The 24,469-nt window shown below is 41.7% G+C and overlaps 1 protein-coding gene across 1 annotated transcript; it reads right to left on the bottom strand.

Moving 5' to 3' along the window:
• Positions 1 to 13,018: 13,018 nt before the first annotated feature.
• LOC146973942 (cationic amino acid transporter 2-like) lies at positions 13,019 to 24,469 on the bottom strand. The gene is made up of 12 exons (XM_085800954.1): positions 24,339 to 24,469; positions 22,394 to 22,764; positions 21,532 to 21,687; positions 21,289 to 21,454; positions 19,633 to 19,769; positions 19,310 to 19,532; positions 17,779 to 17,915; positions 16,350 to 16,452; positions 16,120 to 16,244; positions 15,389 to 15,555; positions 15,087 to 15,195; positions 13,019 to 13,520 (listed from the first exon to the last, which is right to left on the bottom strand). Exons 1-12 carry the CDS (start codon positions 24,353 to 24,355, stop codon positions 13,402 to 13,404), a joined length of 1,830 nt encoding a protein of 609 aa, XP_085657080.1. The 5' UTR covers positions 24,356 to 24,469; the 3' UTR covers positions 13,019 to 13,401.

Here is a 24,469-nt window from a genome sequence, read left to right as displayed (position 1 = left end):
AACAATACAAACAGTAGACATAGATGCTTATATTTAATATAATCTCAAAGCAGTTTGTAATCACAATGAACAGGTGGATAACTCAATGTGTGGCATGTAAGCAAACCTGATGTGGCTGTGATTGCAGTGCTACAGTACTCTCGCTCACTAGACCCTCCTCCAGAGAAGAAGGTGCTACAGTGACAACTTTCTTCCTCATTATTCCATCATCAGAGGCCTGAGCGGTTGCCTGAGGTAGATGCTGGGACTGGGACTGGAGCTGGGATTGGAGCTGTGGCCTGCTACTGCTTGGCTCAACTGCTGTATTTCCAGCTGCCTACATAAAAAAACAAAACAAACTTTAACATAGGTAGAATTATGTTACTAACAGTTATTTCAGTATTGCTGCAACTTATTAATGATGAGGACACATAGCACCAATATGTTAAAAAGTGAGAAGGTGATACTGTAAAAGGCGTAAATATGAAAATTAATAAGGAAAAGATGATGAGTGGCAGAAGATGCGAAATAATGAATTCAAAGCATGAAAGAGGTACATAATTAGTAGACTCACTACACCAGATTTATGCTTATTTATGGTTTAATTAAGACCCATTGGATGAATTACGCAAAGTGGAAAATATAGGATGTAAGAGACAGCAAACAGTTCCTCCAACAAAACTGTGAAATAAAGACAGTTGTGACAAGACAGGCACAAGTGTGTCAAATAGGAGATATATAGGCCAAGAAGAAGCTAAAGTCGGTTATAGGGGTAAGTTAGTACGTGATTAGTCTCGCTAGTTAGACCCTCAGGCAGAGAAGAAGGGTTAGTAGCCTATGTGACGAGTTCTATTAGGTAGAATGTGTTACTTGAAAGTTTTATAAAAAACAACTTCCTTGTAGCTCCAAAAGGAGAAGTTTGAGCAGCATTGAAGTCACCGTTGATCATGGGCTGGGTAAGGAATGCATGATTTGCAGAACTTGGGGAGAAAATAGCAATTAGCGCACTTATTTCTGACGTTAACAAAGTGCAGATCAAACAAGTTCTAATTGTTGGTTAGGCCTACATTAAACAGATATTAGGATTATGGCTAGCTGCTCCAGATTAAATTGAGACAGTCACCCTGAGGGAAAGCACTCTAATAATGAATATTTAGGCTATCTCTGTAGCACTGAAAACCTTAAACTTACTAGACAGCATATAGCCTATTTGTGTTACATGCAGAATGGCTCTAGATTACTAGTTGTCATTTACGCTGGGGACGCTGGGGGTCCCCACCACTTTTTTGTCAAGAACAATTTTGTCCCCACCACAAAATTAACTTAGCCTAATGAAGAATGACGAAAAAACGTTGATAAACTATGACAAAATAGGCAGCCGAAACAGTGTGCACGGCGCGAAGCTTCTGCCGGAGCCAACTCGCAACAATGTAGCTTCGAGGGGGGGTCGATTGCACCCGTCGATGTATGCTTAATGTTTGGGTGCAACAAAGTCACTTTTAACAAAGTCAACATAATCTGTCCCTTCAAAATAAAGTTGGCAATCAGCTGGTGCGCACCCGCTGTTTCTCTCGCGCTTGCTCACTAACTCTCGATGCGCATATAACCTAAATGTTATTAAAAATAATAATAATTAAAAGGAAAAAACACAGATGCGCCAATTACAATGACCTACTGTAGGCTAGTGTAGTCTAACAATTCAATGACCACAGCTGATCACCAGCTTCGTGCCACACCTGTCACGTCATATGAACACGGGCTTCTTTTTTTTTCTTTCTCTTTTTCTTTTTTGCCTCGGTGAGGCGCAGAATTAATGCTCGTCAGTCCGCATCTTGTCCAGGTACATATAGGCTACATATGATCAATGTCCCCACCACTTTTCAAAGTAAATTGACGCCCGTTGTGATAGAAAATACCAAGGTAATACCAAAACTGTTGAATTAGCCTATATATGATACAATGTAACCCACCGCTCCTTGTAGCCTATTGATTTATCGCCGGCCTCGTTGTAAACAACTGCACATGGCCGGCTGGGGGGGGCGGGGGGGGCGGCGGCGGAAAAGACCTGTAGCCTATAGTTTCCCTTTATGCAGTAAGGCGTGACGAACAGGCAGTAGCTGCAGCGACAACCTCACATAATGTGTGCACACTATTATTACTATGATTTCCATAAATTTCCAGCATAAGGAGGCTTACGCGCGGGCAATACGCACCGCTCATGATGTAGGCCTACATGAAGCGGATAACCTATGTATCAAATCTGATTATAGGCTACTTTATATAAGGTACAGGACAACAACTTTAACTCACCTTGGAAAACGCCAGACTCCGTCTCGCAGGACTCTCGGAGACGTTGAGTCTTTTTCTAACACGATCTCCGAAGGGCGTTGACTTGGCACCTCGTTTGACCCGACCTGCAGTATTAAGTGTCACTGACTTGATCAGAATCTGGATTCTATCCAACTCGCCTGTAAGTCGGTGAAAACGTCTCAGAAGTGTCCTGCAGGAGTCACAGATGTGGGTGACCTCGTCCGTTGCTCTCACAACCACACCTGTGATCTCCTCCAGAGCCAAAGTATATTCGTGTTTCTCCTGGTTTTTACAAAGCAACCCATGCTTATTTTTTTTGTTATGAAAGGCAGCCTCACACACCCGACACACGTCCTTAACAACCTTTCTTGGTGTCACCTGCAGAGATTTCGGCATTTTTTTGGGGGGGGTGTGTCACACAAAATACAGTTTCCAACCGGCAATATTTTGCAAGCGCACGGTTGCTATGGCACCGACCACAACGATTGTGATTAGTTGATAGAATTCTAAACGGCCGGAGCGTATTTTCTCTGATCGCAGAATCATAGGCGGAGCAGCCAGACTCTCCTTCTTTTCTGGAGGAGGGTCTGGCAGGCGAGACTACCAGCACCGTAACTTTGTAGCTGTCTGTAGCTCCGCTACTCTTTATATCCCCGTCCCTCTGGCAACAGTAACCATGGACATACATTTGTAACATTCTACTCCGGTACTGGAGTTTCAGAATAAAAGCATAGCATGGAACATCATGGAATATTACATCTCCCTTCAACGAAAAAAATAAGCTGTGCATATGCAAGTCACAAATAACAAATATAATAAATACTTTGACTACATCAAATAACACAGTAGCCTATGCTGCTATCTCAAGTGTTCCATAGTGCAAACATTTTTTTTTTTTTTTCAAATAAGTTAAGTTTAAAATGATTAAAACTCTCCTGTTGATTTAGTACGTAAATATTCCTAAACATCGCAATAGAACATTTGTAAATAAATGTGTCTTATTCTTTCAAGGACATTTTTTTTTTTTTTCAAAACACAAGTTAAAAATTCATTCATTTTCATTTAAATGCATATTCAAATTCAATTTTCATTCAAAATGCAATATTCAATTTCACAGCAACATGACATACATTTTTTTTTTTTTTTTTTTCAAATAAGTTAGTTTATAAGTCAAAGGCTTTCCTTGGCTTAATCACACGGCCGTATCTGGTACGATAAGGCCCAGAGTGATCTGGCTCACTCACAGACACAGGTTGTTGCTGTTCATTTTCTGTGTCTCGTCCAGCGTCGTCCTCACTGATCTCTGGCTGCTGTATGACAGGTGTGTTGTTGTTGATCAGATGACGTCGGTTGCGCCTGAAAGTCTGTCCATCGCCAGTTCTGATGTGGTAGCTACGTGGTGTTTCAGCTGGTTGGATGACTGTTGCTGGTTTCCATGTGCCATCTCCTTGCTGGAAACGGATGGGTGCCCCGGCATGTAGTGGTGATAAGGGTTTTGTAGATCTGCTGTAGTGCTCTTTTTGGCGCTGTTGGCAGCTCTCTCTCCTTGCTCGTACAGTGTCCTGGGGGGTTACCTGAGGTCGTAGTTGTTGAGTTGTGTTGGGCAGGATGGAGCGTAGCCTGCGACTCATCAGGATTTGAGCTGGTGATTTGAGTCCATCAACTGGAGTGTTTCTGTACTCCAGCAGGCTGAGGTACGGGTCTCTCTTGTCCTCCTTGGCCTTGGTGAAGATCCGCTTTGCAGTCTGAACAGTCTTTTCTGCAAGGCCGTTGCTCTGCGGATAATGTGGGCTTGAGGTGACATGCTGGAATCCCCATGAGTCTGCAAATTGTTTAAACTCATGTGAGCGGTAGCATGGCCCGTTGTCACTAATCACTTTTTTTGGGATGCCATGCCTTGCAAATACTGCTTTCATTCTGTGAATGACAGCATTGGTGGTGATGTGTGTTAGGCGTTCCACCTCAAAGTACCTGCTGAGGTAGTCACAGATCACTATATAGTTCTCTGAGTTCCATGAGAATAGGTCTGTTCCTACAGTCTCCCACGGGTTCTCTGGAATCTCATGTGAGAGCATGGGCTCCTTTGTGTTGGCGCTGCGGTGTGTTTGGCAGATGTCACATTGTTTAACCATTTCTTCTATCTGCTGACTCATGCCTGGCCAAAACATAACGTCCCGTGCTCTGTGCTTGCTTTTCTCCACTCCAAAGTGTCCAGTGTGTATGCAGCGTAACATGTGAGGTCTGAGGCTGTGTGGAATGATGATCTTCTCACCTTTTAGAAGGATGCCCTCAGCCTCAGTGATTTCATCACGGTGGTTCCAATACTCACTGACATGTGGGTGGCACTTTTTTCTTGTCTCCGGCCAGCCTGACCAGATGACCTGCTTGAGAGTGGACAGTTGCTCGTCTTGAGCAGTTGCTGTTCTGATGTCGTTCATCCTGTCTGCGCTTACAGGTGCTGCACTGATGACTGTGTGTATCTGAGTCTCCATAGCTTCAGATAGTGAGCTGTCCTCATCATCCATGGACTTCCTGGACAATGTGTCGGCCACCGGGATTTCCTTGCCCGGCTTGTGGATGAGAGTGATGCTGTATTTCTGCAGTGCCAGCATCATGCGCTGTAAACGTGGTGGTGCAAGGGCTAGTGGTTTTCGGAGTATGGACTCCAGTGGTTTGTGGTCTGACTCCACAGTTACATTTCGCCCATAGAGGTACTCGTGAAACCTCCTACACCCAAATAAAACTGCATACAGTTCCTTCTCTATTTGGGCGTAATTCTGCTCTGTCTTATTAAGCAGCTTTGATGCATATGTAACTGGCCTGCCTTCCTGCATGATGGTTGCACCCAGGCCATTTTTTGATGCATCTACTTGCAGTGTCACTTCTTTTTCAGGATCGAAGTAGGCCAACACCGGCCCTGGCTCCGCTGTGATGATCTCCTTCATCCGCTGGAATGCACTCTCGTGTGTATTGTTCCACTTGAACTCTGTGTCCTTCTTCAGTAGCTGTCTTAGTGGTGCTGTTACCTCAGATAGATTGGGAGCAAACCTAGCTAGGTAAGTCACCATACCAAGAACAGTGTCCAACTCTGCCTCACTTTTGGGCGGTGACATCTCTCTGATTGCTTTCACCTTAAGTGGGTCTGGTCTTAGGCCGTCTGCTGTCAGCCTATGTCCAAAGTAGCTCACTTCAGGAACGCAGATGCGACACTTCTCAGGATTCAGTCTCATTCCTCGCTCTCTGGTCCTGCTGAGCATTGCTCTGAGGTTGCGGTCGTGCTCCTCCTTTGTTTTTCCAAAAACAACGATGTCATCAACTATCCCAGCCACGCCCCTAAGGCCTTCATATGTCTCATCTACTCGCCTCTGAAACTCATCTTGGGCTGATACAATGCCAAAGGGTAGCCTGAGAAAGCGATATCTACCACATGTAGTGTTAAATGTGGTGAGTAGCGATGACTCCTCGCTTAACTTAATAGCCCAATAGCCTGATCTCGCATCTAAGATGCTGAAAAACTTTGCCCCTGCTAACTTGGATGTTACATCCTCAAGTGTGGGTAGGGGGTAGTGTGGCCTCATTATTGCCTTATTTAAGGGTCTTGGGTCCAGGCATATTCTAAGCTTGCCTGTCTTTGGTTTCTCACACACTACTAAGGCATTAACCCACTGTGTAGGCTCAGTTACTTTACAGATTATGCCTTCTCTCTCCATGTTGTCTAACTCTGTTTTTAGACGATCTTTTAGTGCAAATGGTACTCTGCGTGGTGGACAAACCACTGGTGCTACCTCTGGGTCAATAGTGAAACTACATTCACCTGGGAATGTGCCGATGCCTTTAAAAACATCTGCATACTCACTTAAAATGTTGTCTGACTGAGTGGTTCTCTCTTTGTCACTGCTCACTGCATATATTACTTTAATTAGCCCTAGCGCTTTACATGCTCTGAAGCCTAGGATAGGGGGGCCATTACAGTTCACTACATAGAACTTCTGGATGGTTGACCTCTCTTTATACCTCCCTTCTATGTTGCAGTAGCCTTTCACTTCAAGTGAGTGTCCCCCATAGCCTGTTAACCTATGATCTGGGGCTTTTAACTGTGTTTTGGGCATGAGCGTGGCAAAGGCAGTGGCTGGGATTATGCTGGCTTGAGCTCCAGTGTCCAGCTTGAACTTCAGCTGTCGGTTCTGTGGTCCCAGTCTGATGTCTGCATATGCACTTTCCTCATCCTCTTCCTCTGCAGTAACAGTGTCCACATACAGCTCAGAATCGTAGTCCTCATCGACCTCTTCAACAGTGTGAACATTCTTGTATCTTCCTCTATTCTGAGTCTGAGGCTTTGTTTTACACACTCTTGCATAGTGGTTGAACTTCTTGCACTTCATACACTGCTTGCCTTTTGCAGGGCACTCTGCTGTGTAGTTGTGGTTTCCTCCGCACATACTACAGGCTTTCTCCTGATTTTTCTGGTAGTCATTTGCCTTGTTACTAGCACCTCTCCTGGCCCCTGGCTTTACCATCTTGTGGTGGACTGCATGCACTTGACATTCATTTGCCATAGCCTTTAACTGTGCTTGTGATAGTTCATGGGAGCGCGCTATGTCTATTGCTTTCTCCAGCGTCAGCTCCGGTCCGTTGCTAAGCAACTTCTCTCGCACTCTAGGTGAGTTGGTGGCGAACACTATACGGTCCCTGACCATTTCATCACTGTTTGCGTAGCCACAGTCCTTCACAAGCAACTTCAGTTCAGTCACAAAATGTTCAAAAGACTCACTGCTTCCTTGTGTCTTCTCATGGAACTTGTACCTGGCAAAGATGGGGTTTGCTTTAGGGGTGAGGTACTCCGTGAATCTGTCGTAGTACGTCTTTAACGTCTTCGCCTCGTCAGCCGTTAGTGTCCAAGTGTTGCTGATGTCGCGTCCTTTATCACCGATCCACAGCAGAAGAAAGCTGCATTTCTCCTCTTCTGACTTTGCTTTAAGTGGTCCGGTAAACATGAGCTCGACGTGTTGTCGAAATCTCCGCCATCCATCCGGTAAATTGGTCGAGTCCCAATCCATTTTGGGGGTAGGAACACCGAAGGCTTCCATTTCTTCTTACCGTTGGTTTTTTTTTTTTTTTCAGCGACACACTTTCACCGACACTTTTTCACGTCTTCCTTTCTCTTTTTTTTTTTTTTTTACGCGGCGGGTCCGTAGTCTAGCGACTAATCTCTGACACCATGTTGTGATAGACTACTCACACTGTTAATAATCTATCCTGTACGACAAACCGGATACCAGCACCGTAACTTTGTAGCTGTCTGTAGCTCCGCTACTCTTTATTTCCCCGTCCCTCTGGCAACAGTAACCATGGACATACATTTGTAACATTCTACTCCGGTACTGGAGTTTCAGAATAAAAGCATAGCATGGAACATCATGGAATATTACACGCACGACGAAAAAAAATTATGTCGCATTTTCGCCGCGACACATTCGCGGTCGGTGTGAAAGGACCCGTGATGAAAACCGGGGTTCGAAAAAAAATATTGATGCGCGAATTATTCGCGCGAAAAATACGTCTCCGGTGTGAAAGGGCCTTTAGACTCTATTTAAAATGCTTGAAAATTAAACTGTAAAGTGTTATTGCAGGATATATCGAGACTTTTATTTTTTATGTTTTTACATTAAAAAAAATGTCATTATGAAAACTCAGATGTAAATTTCCTCTATCCTCATTCTCTCCCGACCCCTCCTCAGACTCCTCAAGCTCCTCAACCTCAGATGATGGCAAGAAGAAGAGGAAGAGGGAATTGCTTTTGATGCAAACAAGAGTGCAAAAGAGCAGCTGCGTTAAATGTTCAATGGAATTAAAAATTTTAAAAAATAAAAGTGTACTTTTTTTTCAAAGACCTATTTTAGGTTATTTTTATACATTTTAAGTATAAAAATCATGTTGCACTTTGCAAAATTGCACTTTTTTGAGTTAAATTATTTGTATAATATGCCTAAATGTTTTAAAGGTGCTTTCTACCTGTTTTAGGTGATTTAGATTTTTATACATTTTCAGTAAAATGTCTCTTTACTTGACAGCAATGAATAAAACAATGTTGGGCTTCACTGTTGAAACATTTGTATTACTATGCAATCTTTTCTTTACATTTCATCAACCTTGACCACATGTATTGTTCATTACAGATGTGGAAGTTGTGAAAATCATTGTTAACCATTAATGAATGCATTACAAAAGATTTATTAGACTTAACCCATTTGTGCCCAAATTTTTTTTGGAGTTGTAAGGCATATCATTTTATCAGTTGAGTCCCTCTGAATCACGTTATGTATTTATTTTTTCCATTTTGTACTTTGTTTTGAAGAAAATTGCATTTTTATGACTGGCAACAATTGTTGCCAGTGGGCACACAGCTTGTAACTAGGTTGAATGTCGCCTAATAGTAATATAGTAATAACAAAATAATAATATAGTCATAGTAAATAATAACAAAAAGGTGGAGGGGGGTAAAAGAAAATGTTTTTTTTTTTTGGGGGGGGGGCATCACATCACATCAACATTTTTTTTTAACCTCATTGAAACGGGGTTATTCATATGTTCCCACAGGCCTATGTTTCCACATTATAAGATTTACTTTCAAAATTAGGCCCTGTTCCCACATTTCCTTTTTCATGAATTTGAGACTGATTTCATTCCCTCTTCATATACCCTTTTGTATTTTCATTTAGGCTAAAATGTCCAGGTGTGCCTGACCTCAGTAGTCACAACAACAATGATCAGACAGACCTGGATTAATGAATTTGTCCAATAATGAAAGACAGGAATTAAAGGAGCTGACTGAAGTTCAGGGAGTAGGAGTGGAGCTGTGCATACAGCCAATTGTAGTTTGTAAGTGGTTGAAGGCCTAGTGATTTTAGCTTTCTTGTACACCTGTCTTGAAATGTAAGGGATACTGGAGCTTGGTTGGGGTGGTGGGATGGCTCGTGGCGGGCGCCTGTAAATTTCCCTTATTTTCAAATCCAAAACTTGATAGGTATGCTTCATTGCCCTGCCTTGTTATCCACTGTCTTGTCTTGTTTTGCACCTGTTGACTAAACTACACTCTACTGTCCCAACTCAAATTCCTAAATATGTTTACATGTTATAACAATAAGACTTCTGACTTCATATTTCATTTATTTCGCACACCACACTACTCTGTGACAATAACACTGGATACTTATGCAAGTAACACCGTGGATATATTATTATTATTAGATTAGATTTTAGATTTCATCGTCCTCTACAAAGATAACTGTTTCCACCTCTGTAGGCTACATTGACCATTTTGTAGGCCTACATATAAAATCACACCCATAGACACCTTTCCACACGTATTTGCATGGTGGTGTCATCGCAGCAGTGCATGCGCCGTGTGATAAATCGCAAAAGTAGGTAGGCTATATAGGGCTGGTAGAACATATGGCTGTGGGAACATGGCTGTGGGAACATAGGGCTGTGGGAACATAGAGCTGTGGGAACTTAGGGCTGTGGCGTGGGAACATAAGGCTGTGGGGACATAGGCATGGGCCCAGTGAAACACAAGCTAATGTTAGCAAACAGAGAAAGATCGCTTAGCAGCTAGCAAGAAAATTATACCAAAGTCCTGTAGACACAGGTTTTGAATACCTGTGAATTTATTTAGCTAGAGAGAGTATTCTAAGAGGACTAAAATGAGCTGTTGTACACCATTCTACAATTTGAAATAAGTAAATTATGAGCAATCCTGCAGACAGTGTTTTCCTTTAGTTCGGTACAAGCTATGTGCCCACTGGCAACTATTGTTGCCACTCACAGAAATCAGCCCATGAGCAAAAAAATATTTATCCCAGGTACAATTTTTTGGGGGAGGGTTACTCAAGAGACTTGAATGATTAAATAATAATAATATGTTTTGGGGGAAAATCATAAGAAATTTATGAAAATGACCTCTTTCCAGGAGGATTTGCATCCGCCATGTCTTCTGCCGGAAGGAGCAGGGAGTAGATGATGTCATGTGATAGGAAGCACTTAGAAACAATTTTTTATAAATCAAAACCTTTGTCTAAGTTGTCTACTAGCATATAAGTGGCAAAAGTTGCCTTAGTACCTTTGAGATTTTTAATTGTGAGTAGAAAATGACAGTGATACACTTCGGCAACAATTGTTGCCAGTGGGGCAAAATGGGTTAATAAGGCATTGTTCTCGCTTTAGATCCAGTACCTGCAAAAAGCATAGTTAACTGTTAACAAGTGCATAGTTAACTGATAATAAGGGCATAATAATGCACAATAAAAATATTTATCAGCCTTAATAAGACATTGTTCTCGCTTTAGATCCAGTACCTGCAAAAAGCATAGTTAACTGTTAACAAGTGCATAGTTAACTGATAATAAGGGCATAATAATGCACAATAAAAGATTTATCAGCATTAATAAGACATTGTTCTCGCTTTAGATCCAGTACCTGCAAAAAGCATAGTTAACTGTTAACAAGTGCATAGTTAACTTATAATAGATGAGCAATAAAGTATATATTAATGTTAATAAATCAAACAAAAAAGATTAATAAAGGCATGACAAAGACATCATGGTTGGGCTACACTCAATGTGTTTGTAATGTTATTATGAACAATTATAAGATACTCATGAAGATTTTATTAATGTTCTTAAGCATCAACAAACAGTTAACAAGTTTCTTATAAGTTATTATAAATCTCTTATAGTCTATTAACTATATTATAATGAGACTATTAATACTTGTAAGCACTTATAAGAGCCTTATTACCTATTAACTAACGCTTATTACACATACCTTAGGATTAATAAAGGCATAACAAAGACATAATGATTGGGCTAGTTGAGTCAATATATGTGTTTGTAATGTTATTATGAACAATTATAAGATACTCATAAGGATCTTATTAATGTTCATAAGAATCAACAAACAGTTAACTAAGTTTATTATAAGTTATTATAAATCAATTATAGTCTGCTATTAACTATATTATTATGAGTCTATTAATACATATATAGTCTTATAAATGCATAATAATGTTAATAAGCATCTTGTAATCACTTATAAGAGCCTTATTACCTATTAACTAATGCTTATTACAAGGACCTTAATATAAAGCGTTACCGAATATTTTATTGATCAGCTGGCCTCCGATGATCAGAAAAAACGTCAATTACAGGTCTCTGATTTATGGTCAAAATGACCTGAGCTCCGGATGAGTCGTACATATTTTACACCGGCTTTTAGACGACCATGATCACATCATATTGAAGGGATCAGTGAGACAGACCATTCACTTTTACCACGATGTGAAGGTAACGGTGAGAAGGGAGAGTAGCCAGGTTGTACAGGTCAGCTGTGACTGCGTCGCTGGCGGCTGCTGCTGCTGCTGCTCACTGTATGTAACGTTACGGTCTAAACATGGACACTCCTGAAGTAAGGGGCTGTGTTTTGCTGATATTAGAGCAGTTGAGGACGGCACATGTCCTCCCAGCCTTCCTAGACATATTTACCGAAGAGAAAAGGTCCACTTCTTGGCGCTTGCATTCAAATGCCCGCTTCGCGCACAGAACCCATCGCTGCCTGACTGGGAGCTGTCACCGCAGTAATGGCGGCTGCTCGACTAACAGTTATTTCGCCGAATTTGTGTATATTTGGGTGTCCGTCTTGCCTTCTGGCCCCCAAAATGTGAGAATTGACAAAAACATCTGTAATGTGCAGGCTGTATGTGGGTTTACAGCTGTTCCCTCAGTTGTCTTCCAGTGATGTAACTAGTTTTTGAATTTGCATAACCCCACCCCTACCTGGGACCAGTAGAAGGGGCGGGGCAAGCAGTGGTTCATTAGCATTTAAAGGGACAGACACTGAAACCAGCCGTTCTGAACAGGGCTGTTTAGAGAGGATGAAAAGAGCTGAGATGTTTGATCCTTGGGGGATTTTGACCAAAACATATCACAGACATGTCTTTAACACCTGGGGACTGTTTTAATTTGTGGAAAAGGAGTATAATATATGTCTCCTTTAATTGTGGATGACTCAAGAGACACACATGAGAAAGAGTACACGACACAGGGGCAGGGACAAGGTGGACGAGACAGACTGGCAAAGACAAGAGGGAACACATAGACTAAATAGAGACTGACAAGGTGTGAAAGACACAGAGCTGGACACAAAACAGTGATTTGAAAATAAAATAGGAAACCTCAAACTGGACAGAGGAACACAAAAAGGACATGACATGACCATTATGGTTGCATGAGGTCACTGTGTATGTTAAGTCATCCAGGTTATGGTTCTCTGAGAAAGTTGAATCACACTCAGCTGAACTTAGTTGTGGACTTCCTCACTCTCAGTTCCTGATGCATTAGAAGTAGACATCATCCTGACCCTCTGACCAGCCAGATCTAAATTCCTCGTTTAACCCCAGTGAACATTGGTCGCAATTGCCAAATCTAAACAAATTCCCTCAATGTGGTCTTGAGATGCAACTTTACAATATCACTAATGCTAATAAATTCATCCTTGTTTCCAGTTGAATGGTTGTGAGAAATCTGAATAAGTTTGGCCTAGGCTTCACTGAGATTTCCCACTCAGGAGACTGGGACTGATGGACACATGAAAACAACAGACCTCCAGACCTGACTGTCACCAGCGAAGAGGACAAAGAAAAAAAACTACATTACATCAATTTATTATATAAATATTTATTTCTTAAACCAGTTTATTACATTTATTCTCATTCAACAGTACAAAGCTATTTTAAAATTTCTGTCATCGTCCACTTCCTGACAATAAACAGCAGTATCCATGCCTTCAGTCTTGAATGACTGATCAAGCCATGATGGATAAAACAACATAAGATACATATAAGTCACAGTGTATGTATTTTTAGGTACAACACATACAACATACATACAAAACACGACGTTAGCATTAAAACATGCAACATCGTTACAAGAACACTTCAGGTCAATCCCACTTTGGCTGAGTGCTGAGTAAAATAACAAAATGTATTCTGTGGCCGTCTTAACTTCCCTGTAAGTGGACGGTAACGCATCACACTGCATCACACTGCATCACAGATCATCAGGCAGCAGAATCCACAACATGGATATTTACAGTAGGATTTAGCTGGCTACGAGTCTCCTTGAGCCTCTTCTGTAAGACACTGTGACGAATCCCATAGCCAAAGTAGATGACCAAACCTGAGCACAGAGGGGGGAGGTCACAAGATGCCTGTGTTCATTCAGGTTCCTCCATCATGCACATGTTGACAGCAGACAGTATATCATATTTTCTTTCTGTTAACAAATACCATGAAAAGACCAAACCAACACTGACCTGTCGTGTGCCAAAGCCTTTAGCACACAACAAGACAGTACACCACTGTGCAATATTGCACAAACGTTAAAGACCCCCTCCCATGAAAATCGTGTTTTTCGTGCTTTTCACATGTTCCTGTGGCATTTTTCTTGTCTTAGAGCACATAGCAGCAGAACAGGAAGTGCAAAATTGCATGTCTGAGTTTTTCTGCCTTCAAATTGCTGTGAACCAATGGCAGACACAAACTGGCAGTTTCAGGGAGACTGGAGCTGACGTGTCACAGCTCCAGGGGAGGGCACTAGTGCTACAAGCTCCCGCCTTGCACTGCATCTGGCTCAGAGGTGAAAGGCTGCTGGTGCTGTGCAGAAGGAGAGCCCTGGGAAATGGTACAGGTTTTGTGATTTTGGCTAAAAACTTTATAATCACAATTTAAAGACCACAGAGAATGTGGTCACGGGAGGGGGACTTTAAATAATTCAGAACTATATCAGACCACAACAAAGTATAATTTAAAGTGCGGAATATGTGATCAATATATATGAATATGTGATCAATATATATTGTTTAAAAAAGATAACGGTCAATAGTAGACTATAAGTCCAAGAGTGTAACATCAACTCAACAACAGTGGTGTCCAAAGCAACGTGGCTCCTCATGGTGAGGAACAGCCACAGCAGCAGCTGTAAGTTAGTGGACAAACTGAACCTGCTGCTGCAGTGGTAAGGAGGTACAGGAGGAGAATGAAGCTCATCATAGGACAGGGCAAAGTACTGATGTAGACAAATACACTGCCTGTCCCAAAAAATAAAAGAAGTCACACACTTTGATATTTCATTGGACCGCCTATAGCTTTGATTACAGCACACATTTACTGTGGCATCATTTCTATAAGCTTCTGCAATCTCACAACATTTATTTCCATCCAGAGTTGCATCAATTTTTCAAATATTCTCAAATGGGGTTCAGGTCTGGACTCTGTGGTCACACTGGACCACATTTCTTCCATGAAGAAGATGTTTCCCCATTATCCTTCCAGTTTTTAATAATGCCTTGGACAGTTCTTAACACAATTTTAGTCTCAGCAATCTCCCTAGATGTTGCATTTGCTTGATGCCATTAATTTGACCCTTCTGAAACAGATGAACATCTTTCTACGACCACATGATGTGTCTTCCAACAGGGTTGTTTAAGAAATCAGACTGCATCAGTTAAGGTTAAATGAGTTGTTGCCAGCTGAAACATAATCATCCATGTAGTAATTATCCAATGGGAAGCTCTCACCTATTAACTTAGTTAAATCCAAGTGGTGCCTTTTTTGTTGACAGGCAGTGTATCATACTATTGTCTGTTGGTTAAAGTCTTTTCATGGGTTTTGTGAAATATGAAGAGTGTAAAATATTTCATATCAAGATGGTTATCAAGCTCAGTTAAACCCAGTCTGTTCTTACCTACTGCCATCCATACAGCATAGCTGATCCATGTTTCTCCTCCCAGCTGAACCATCAAGTAGGTATTGATGAAGACACTTAAAACAGGAACCACAGGTAGACAGGGGACCTGTCACAGTAATGAATGGAAATAACATTTGGTTCAGCACTGTTTAAAGGCCATAAATGTATCTTTTATGTGAATTCACTGAAATCCTTTGCAGAATTGAGAAACGTGAGCGACGAGCCAAGTGCTACACACAGAACCACTACATTTAGTTTGCCGACCATTCTTTAATGGGAATTTATTGTATGATGTTTACCATAAAAGCAGCTTTAGTGGTGCTCTGCGGCTGTCTCCAGATGACGACAACAGCCAGGACCAGTGTCAGCATGAGGACGGTGGTGAGCAGGGCGCTCCACAGCTGGCGCTTGCGGAGGGAGTCCACTCCCTCAGACAACAGGACGCTTAAAATGAGCACCAGGAACACTGGGAAGGAATCAGAGAGCTCAGGATAAAAATCATTAGGATATAAATCAAATGGTTTCATTTGAAAATAAGGTAGCCTATTTTAGCGAGGAGAATTTTTTCTTATGTGAATGTGAAAATATGTTGATTTTTGTTGTGAAAAATACAATAAAAATCTAAATTATTACCCTTTTGGTTACTTTTTTTCCCTGTACAGTATGTCTTTCTTTCTTGTTTAAATGCATATTACATATTGAAAGGGATTTTCCTCGTGTGGTTTTGTTTACATTCTATTCATTGTGCCAGAAAGTCAAGCCAGTGCTGATCAGCTGGTGGTACCTTTGAGGACGTTACACTCGCTCATTTTTATATGGCTGTCCCTGCTATTGTACTGTTGCCAAAAAGAGGTATGAAGAAAAAAGCAAGTAGATTGCTCAGGTTTGGCCAAACACATGCCTACCATAGAACTGCATTCTCATGAATATGCAACAAGAAATGTCAAAAGAGAAGTGTGTAAACTCACCGCTTGATCATCAGAGCAGCTGAAAGGTGAAAGGCAAACAGCAGCAGAGAAGGAGTACTCACACATCACGATGATGACCGTGTTGACATTTTTAGATGTGCGGGGAGTGGGTCGAGACGGAGGCTTTAACAGCCCCATCACTGTAAACGGCTCTGGTCTGTGGATAAAACCACCGTCTTCTTTGTACCTGGGAGGAAAAACAAAGCAGCAACACGACACGGTTGGAAGAATGGATGAAGTCTCTGAAGTAGCACATTTCTGGCATCTGATTGAACACATTTTGTTTACACACCTCAATATGAGGATGCACACTGCAACCAGAGTGTAGGCGAAGATGGTCCCAATGGAGCTCAGGTCCACCAGCGCTTTCAGATCAAACAGCAGGACCATGAAAGCTGCAAAATATTTAAATACAGTATATATTACTGAATAAACATACACATATATTTACAGATATACAGACTGTGGTGATGCTTAATTAAAGCCCATGCAGGACTGGCTGTATGTCTCAGAGGAACTGCAGTGACTGATTTGTAAACTCATAATAATTACAGTTGGTTTTTAGAGAGAGGTTCTAGTATTTTAAAGTGGATCTGAGTGGGGTTTTTTCTCTCTTTCTCTCTCATGAACAACTATGCATCTTACTGAAAATAAGAAATTGAAAAGAATATTATATAAATCTTAAAGGGATAGTTCACCCAAAATTTAAATTTCACTCATTATCTACTCACCCTCATGTGGACTAAGGGCTGGGAGAAGTTTCAGAGTCCTCCGTGGCTTCTCTGAGTTACAGGGGGTCTCGGCGTAGCAGTGCATGTCCATATAACGGTTCCAAATGGATACCAACTGTCTTCATAACAAAAAGACACACCAAAAAACATCCAAATACCTCCATGCTGCTCGTATGTAATGTCCGTCTTGTATTGAAGCCCCGAAACTGTCCCGGAAAAAAATAAATAAGTCTATATTTCAAGTCTCTTCCCGGTTCATCAAATTTGAACGAACCAGGGTCTGTCCTCTTCCCAGTTCGTCCTAATTTGACGAACAGGGAAGAGGAGCTTCGAGAAGCTTCCGCTACAAACAAGCTTGAAATATAGACTTATTTAATTTTTTTCAGGACAATTTCACATTTTGGGGCTTCAATACAAGACGGACATTACATACGAGCAGCATGGAGGTATTTGGATGTTTTTTGGTGTGTCTTTTTGTTACGAAGACAGTTGGTATCCATTTGCAACCGTTATATGGACATGCACTGCTACGCCGAGACCCCCTGTAACTCAGAGAAGCCACGGAGGACTCTGAAACTTCTCCCAGCCCTTAGTCCACATGAGGGTGAGTAGATAATGAGTGAAATTTCAATTTTGGGTAAACTATCCCTTTAAGAAAAGATATCAAACACCACATAGGCTTGTTTGGTAACCAGTAAGGTGATCAACTTTAAGCCATCATCTAATAAGCCCTGACATGTACCCACACATACAGCATGTACAGTATGTCACTGGATTACTTCATTGACTCCCAGACAGGTTATGTGAAATCTCTGACATGTACAGGGTGGTACAAAGTCTGAGAGTCTGAGCACATTCCCATTCAGTTGAGTGGTTGAGTGTGTTTCCTGACTCAGATTTCAAATTTAACAAACACCCAAGCCCAGATCATGATTCTATCACATCAGCAGTGAGCCTCTGAGTCATACAGATGTAGGGCAGCAGGCTCACCGGCCACAGTTCCTGACGACAGTGTAGCCAGGACAGGACTCTGTCTGGAGCTAATGTAGCGAAGAGGCTTGAAGAGCAGACCGTCTCTGGCCATGGCAAACATCACCCGAGGCATGGGAAACATCACGCCCAGAAGGCTGTGGAGGAGGAGCCAGGACCAACCAGGTTACACCGTCACTTCAGTACATTCATTTGGTTTCAGCTGCCAGTCTCTGTCCAGCAACCAGTGGATTTCATACGTGAAGTTTAAAATTGTCTAATTTCAACATGCAAGGTAATATAATGTGGGCATCATCTTTGATTCAGAACTTTCTTTTGATGCTCAGGTTACCAAGGTGCTGCAGTCCTGCTTTTCCCTTAGGAAAAGATTTAGAAAAAGCTCGTCCACAGTGTGCGTAGCAAGTAACTTCAGCCTGGCAGTAGTTTGAACAAAATACATTTCTACCCCTGTAGAAATGTATAGTTTGTAAAACTACAGCTAAAAAAGTAGCTTTAGCAACTACTTATACTCATTTAACTCAGCGTGAAATAGATCAACATGTGGTGTATAAGAAAAAAATATATGTAACAGCCTACAGAAAATCCACATAGGCTATAGCAGAAATATGCCTCTCAACTCAGTTTTATTTTTTAGAGAAAGAAAGCTCACAATTTTGGTCAACATAGTGGGTTCACCATGTTGGGTAATCTACAGCAGTGTTTTTCAACCTTGGGGTCGGGAACCCATGTGGGGTCACCTGGAATTCAAATGGGGTCGCCTGAAATGTCCAGTAGCTAATTGATAAAAAAGATTACTGATAAAAAATATTGTTTTAACTTATTATTATTCTTTTTTAAATGATGATTTTAAAAAAACACACAATCTTAAACAACTGTTTTCTATATACTTTAACTTTCTCAAATATAAATTAAGCATCTTGATTGATGGGCGCGATCACATGGGGTTGCCAGAAATTTGTGATCTCAAAATGGGGTCACAAGCCAAAAAGGTTGAGAACCACTGATCTACAGTATAGACATGTTGGGTAATATAAAGAGGAAATGAAAATCCTACCATACACACTTGAAAATCAGTCAACAAAAAATTTAATAAAAAATACAAAGAGCCCAAGTTCTGGGTAGCCCAAAGTACCCCAAACTCACCTGGTCACTAAAGGGGACCTCTTTAAATCACTTCTTAAAACTCACTTTTATCGTCTGGCCTTCTTAAACTGATTCCATTTTTTTAATTGTTGTGACTCTTTTAGTTTTTTATTCTGTATTTTAATGTTATTTTACTGTTATGTATTTCATTTGCACTAATCATTGTTTAGCACCTTGTAACTTTGTTTTGAAAGGTGCTCTACTAAGAGGACAACTATTTTCCCTGTGAGAGCCGCATCCTCATCCTCTCTGATCCAACCTTCGTCCCAGGGGTCAATCAGTTCTAAACACCACTCATCTTCTCCTCAACAGAATGATAGAAGTCTCAGCATCTCATTTAAACCTCTCTCTGAAAGCTTCATGTATAGCACCATATCTACAGGGTTACCTTGTTGACAGTGCACAGAGAGATCCCACAGCCACAGCATACTTGGCCGGCTCCCAGCCGATGTATTCAAATGCTACAGGCAGAGGACTTTGAGTGTCCAGCAGGTAGTAGGGCATCATCAGCGTCAGAGAAGCTGACACACCAAAGTAGGCCAAGAAGCAGATTAGCAGGGATATTACGATTGCCAGAGGTATGGCCTTCTGGGGGTTCTGCACCTCCTCACCTGGAACAGCAGGTTGTAAGCACAAAACTCACGTCACGCTCTCCGAGAAATTTAAGAAAATACACACTACATTCAATTTTGTGAACCCAGCCAACAGCACCTGTTGTGGCGATGCAGTCAAACCCGACAAATGCGTAGAAACATGTTGCTGCTCCAGCCAAAGTCCCATCAAAGCCAAAGGGGAAGAAGCCACCAACACCGAGGTCGGCTGTTTCATTATATGCCAGGGTCCAGTTCCTGTACAAGGATATATGGTCAGCTGCTGTCACTCAGAGTTAGTTCTAGTATATTCCCCATTCAGTCAGTGGCCCTGAAAGCTTTCTTGTCACACTGTTTGCTGTGGTTTTGACATATCCACCTCTGAGGGTGTTGTGCTCCTCAACCATATTAATGACTGAACCAAACAGTGTGTTGGTTATATAGAATATTTGTCAAATAGAGCTCATTTATTCAGAATAAATCAAATTAGGTGAGAATGAGATCTCTGGACTTTCCTCAACATTGCTCCTTTCAACTTTCTCCTAGTGCACTTTTTCTTAAAGCTTGCAGGCATCACAAATTCAAACCCAGGCAACCTCTATTGTTCTTGGTGGAGATGATAAAGGTCCAAATTACTTCTGACTATAGAACACTCATTGACAGTTTTTAATTAAAGGGATACTTCACCTAAAATTGATAATTCACCAATTTTCTCCTCACTGTCATGCCAAGGAAGGGTTTGGAGAACTTTCAGAGTCATCAAAACACTTTTGGAGTTCCAGGGGGGGTCCAACTGGCAACAGATTTACATATAATGGCAACGGATTTTAAATCATCCAAAACACACACTATCAATCCATACTGCTCGTCTGTACTGACCCAAGTGTCCTGAAGCCATGACATGAAAAAGTTATTTGGAAAAAAATAATGTGATCTCTGTTTTTATCCTTGTTGTAGCAGTAGCTCCCAGTGGCTCTGTTGATGTTTGTGCGCATGTGTGAGAGTTGCTGCCAGATGTTCATTCGTCGTTGTAAACTATTGGATGTTTGATGTAAACACGGAAGAACATCTCGCAGCAAATGTCGTGCATGCGCACAAACATCAACAGAGCCACTGGAGCTACTGCTACAACAAGGTTGAAAACAGAGAACAAATACATTTTTTTCGAACAACTCTTCATGTGGCGGCTTCAGGACACTTGGGTCAGTACAGACGAGCAGTATGGAGGTATCTGGATGTTTCATAGTGTGTGTTTTGGATGATTCAAAAGTGAGCTCTATCCACCGCCATTATATGAAATCTGTTGCCAGCCGGACCCCCCCTGGAACTCCTAAAGCATTTTGATAACTCTGAAAGTTCTCCAAACCCTTCCTTGGCATGACGGTGAGGAGAAAATTGGTGAATTATCAATTTTGGGTGAAGTATCCCTTTAATTAATCTTTAAAAACACACACACACACACACACAATCCCTCATCTGGCAACAAAAACAAGTATGATTTTACCAGTACTGTGTAACTGTGCATATTGTCATACATTCATGACATCATGTTGTTTTAGCATAGGGGGCTGTAGAACTGCTCTTGGTCTGGCTCCATCACCTGTTTGCCTTGGGAGACCCCAGTGGGGGCTTTAAGCCCCTGACAACATAGCTCCTAGGATAATTTGTGTGGTCAAACCTCTCCATCATGGAGGGTGGTGGTTACAGGAGGGATCTTGGTCACCCCTGAAAAATGTCACTATACATTTTCTTTCTTTTTAATAGAAATGTTACTTACTCCATTTGTTGAGTTGCGTTCAGGATACTCTCCTGACTGATTTGCCAGTTGCTGATGTCTCCTTTTATGAAGCCAGAGATGATGATAAAAAACAAGACGGCTACATTCACTGCAGTAAAAACTGTGTTCAGGATGGCAGACTCCTTCACTCCGTATGCCAGTATCACTGAAAATACACAAAAGATCAACAGATTTCAGCTTGAAGGATTGTACTGTAAAGTGTCACAGATTTATAGATATTACCTGCAAGCAACATGATGATCCCTGCAGCAAAGAAGTCAGGGTATGTAGCCAAGCCAGGAGAGTCCATGGGTGTGTGTTCTGACAGAGTTTCAGCAATTACATTGTCTACCAGGTCATCAAAGGTCCCGGTCCAGGCCTTCGCCACACTCGATGTTCCTGCAGGAAACAAAACAAAGCTTCATTTTGATTTCAGGAGTGGGAAGAAAGTGCTGTAAACACGTGTTATTCCTATAACATCACCGGTAAAAACTCACTCAGTTAAAGGGACAACGAGGAGTTTCTATTTGGTTATAAAAAAGTCTCACGTTAATGTGGATGAATCTACGTTACTCACACTTGTTAATGGGCCCATTTTCGATAAATATATCGTTTTGTCTCTATCGTTATTTTGTTATTATTAGTGGTGGTGGAAATGCTGGTCGAGCCGACCAGCATTTCTTTACTTTCGGTTTCATGGCGAGTTCTGACCATAAACGGCGATTCGGCTGCGTTATTCTCAATAACGCCGCCGAATCGCCGTTTATGGTGGGAACTACGACGGTATGTCATCGTCTTCGAACCTCTGACTTTAATTCTTGATGAATGAAAACATGAGTCTGTCTTGCGCAAAGAATTTCACGGTGTGCGCAGAGGCTCATAAATGTAGTGTGAAAACGCTTCGCTTTTCCAAAACTCCTTGTTGTCCCTTTAAAATGTACATGGGTGAAGGGAAGGGTCATATAATATAATGAAATGTAATCCAGCTTTCCAAGACTAAAACCTTCATCTGGTTAAGATGTAAGAAGTATCTGATTGTGGCCATGTTCATCCATCCATCCCTTTTTGGTGCACTGTCAAAATGTGGGGAAGAAGAGGTTTTTACCAATAACATAGGACAGCAGCAGGTTCCAGCCGGTCACGAAAGCCCACACTTCTCCTACAGTCACATAGCTGTAGAGGTAAGCCGAGCCCGTCTTGGGCACACGAGCGCCAAACTCTGCGTAGCACAGACCGGCAAAGGCCGAGGCCACCGCCGCCACCAGGAAGGAGATGATGATGCTGGGGCCCGACACTTCCCTGGCCACCTCTCCTGCCAGCACATACACACCAGCTCCCAGAGTGCTGCCCACGCCCAGACCCACCAGGTCCAGGGTGGTCAGGCACCGGCAGAAGGTGGACTCCTCTCCCTCCGAGTCCAGAGGCTTCTTGTGGGTCAGGGTCCGAATGAACCCCAACACCTCGGCACAAGATAATCTGAAATCAGCAGCACGGCCATGTCATCACAGTGGTAGGGGAGAGTGGGGTAAGATGAGACACTTTTTATATTCAGGATCACTACATCAAGACAATTGTAGTTTTGTTGCCAACTAACATACAGTGGTGGACAGTAACGGAGTACATTTACTTGAGTACTGTACTTAAGTACATATCCAGAGGATTTGTACTTTACTTGAGTATTAGATTTCTTTAGTACTTATTACTCTTACTTGAATACATTTCCAAGACAAATATTTTTACTTTTACTCGAGTTAATTTCTAGGAAGGCTGATACTGGTTACTTTCAGGTCTTTTTCTAAAATCCTATTGGACACAAGCTGTGTTTGTCAAAGAAGGAAACCCTAACCCCTAAAAGCAGCACATCAGTGCAGCTGCTATCAAAGAGTTCATTCTCACAAACAAGAGTTAAAAGCTCCTTACATTCATTTAGAAAAAATTATAGTCATTAATTGATGTGAAAAATAAGAAATTTACTCTTACTCTTACTTAAGTGAATTTAAAAGCATGTACTTTTGGATACTTTAGTACCTTTAAAAGCAAGTACTTTTTTACTCTTACTCGAGTAACATGTCGAGTCGACTGAGCTACTTTTACTTGTAACGGAGTTAATTTTGACCAGTAGTATTTGTACTCAAGTACTGGGGTCGAGTACTCTGTCCATCTCTGCTAACATATTTGCATATATTTCAGGATGTTGCGCATCCCCACAAACAAACAGAATGAGTGTTATAACTGTTTTTAAAATATAGCATGTTCAAAAAAAGTGGTCTCATGGCTCAACCTGCCCCCTTGTAGGGGTAAATTGAGCATAGGAGTGGGGTCAGATGATTCATCCCCCCCTCCTTCCCCTCCATCCATCTCCCACCTCCCCCTTTACTTAACATTCCTCCTGTCCAGGTTGCAGGCTAATACAAACTGCTGGGACTTCCTGCTGAGACCAACTCACTGAGGTTTGGGGAGTTTTGCGATTTTGTCGCATCTTGGGAATAACAACTAATTCTTCTCTTTGGAAGTAAAGCTTGGCCTCGCCATAAACAACTTTTCCTGTGTTTCAGGAATATACTTACTGTAATTATAAACATCCAGAACCTTGAATTAATAATTAGGACATAAGACAAAACTTACCCCACAGTTACCATATTGACTTTACTACTCCCCACAGCTAAAATGGTGCATGGTGGTGGTTTACTACTTCATAATGTAGTTCATAGATAACACAACTCATGTATAAAACAATTTATAATGATCTCTTTTGGTCTAAACACAATTATCATGAAATTTACGAAATTCACTTTCGAGAGTGAAAAATGTTTTTTTGGACATAAATGTCAAACCACTTTACCAATGTGGTTCATACCATCACAGACTCCATGAAATGATGCCTTCTTCCTAAATATTTGGTCACATGCTCAATTTTTGTTATGGTTTCTTAGAAACAAGGCGTCGCTCAACTTACCCACTGGCTCATCTTACCCCGCTCTCCCCTACATGTGTAGTAAAAATACAATGGGGCGAATGATGTTGATCAAATGTAGGAGTAACATGCTGACCTGCGAAGCCTCTCCATGCCGGTGTGTTCAGACTGCTGTCAGCAGTGGGAAACTATAAACACATCCACTGCTGCTGTCCAACAAGACAGAGGGAAACCAGGCTCTTCGGGCAGTCAGCGCACTCCGGCCCC

Source organism: Trachurus japonicus, chromosome 15 (genome assembly GCF_045865225.1).
Source record: "Trachurus japonicus isolate A0001 chromosome 15, Traja_1.0".
Classification (NCBI taxonomy): Eukaryota; Metazoa; Chordata; class Actinopteri; order Carangiformes; family Carangidae; genus Trachurus; species Trachurus japonicus.
The sequence above is the reverse complement of the archived record's forward strand: the minus strand, read 5'-3'. Positions and strand labels throughout refer to the sequence as shown.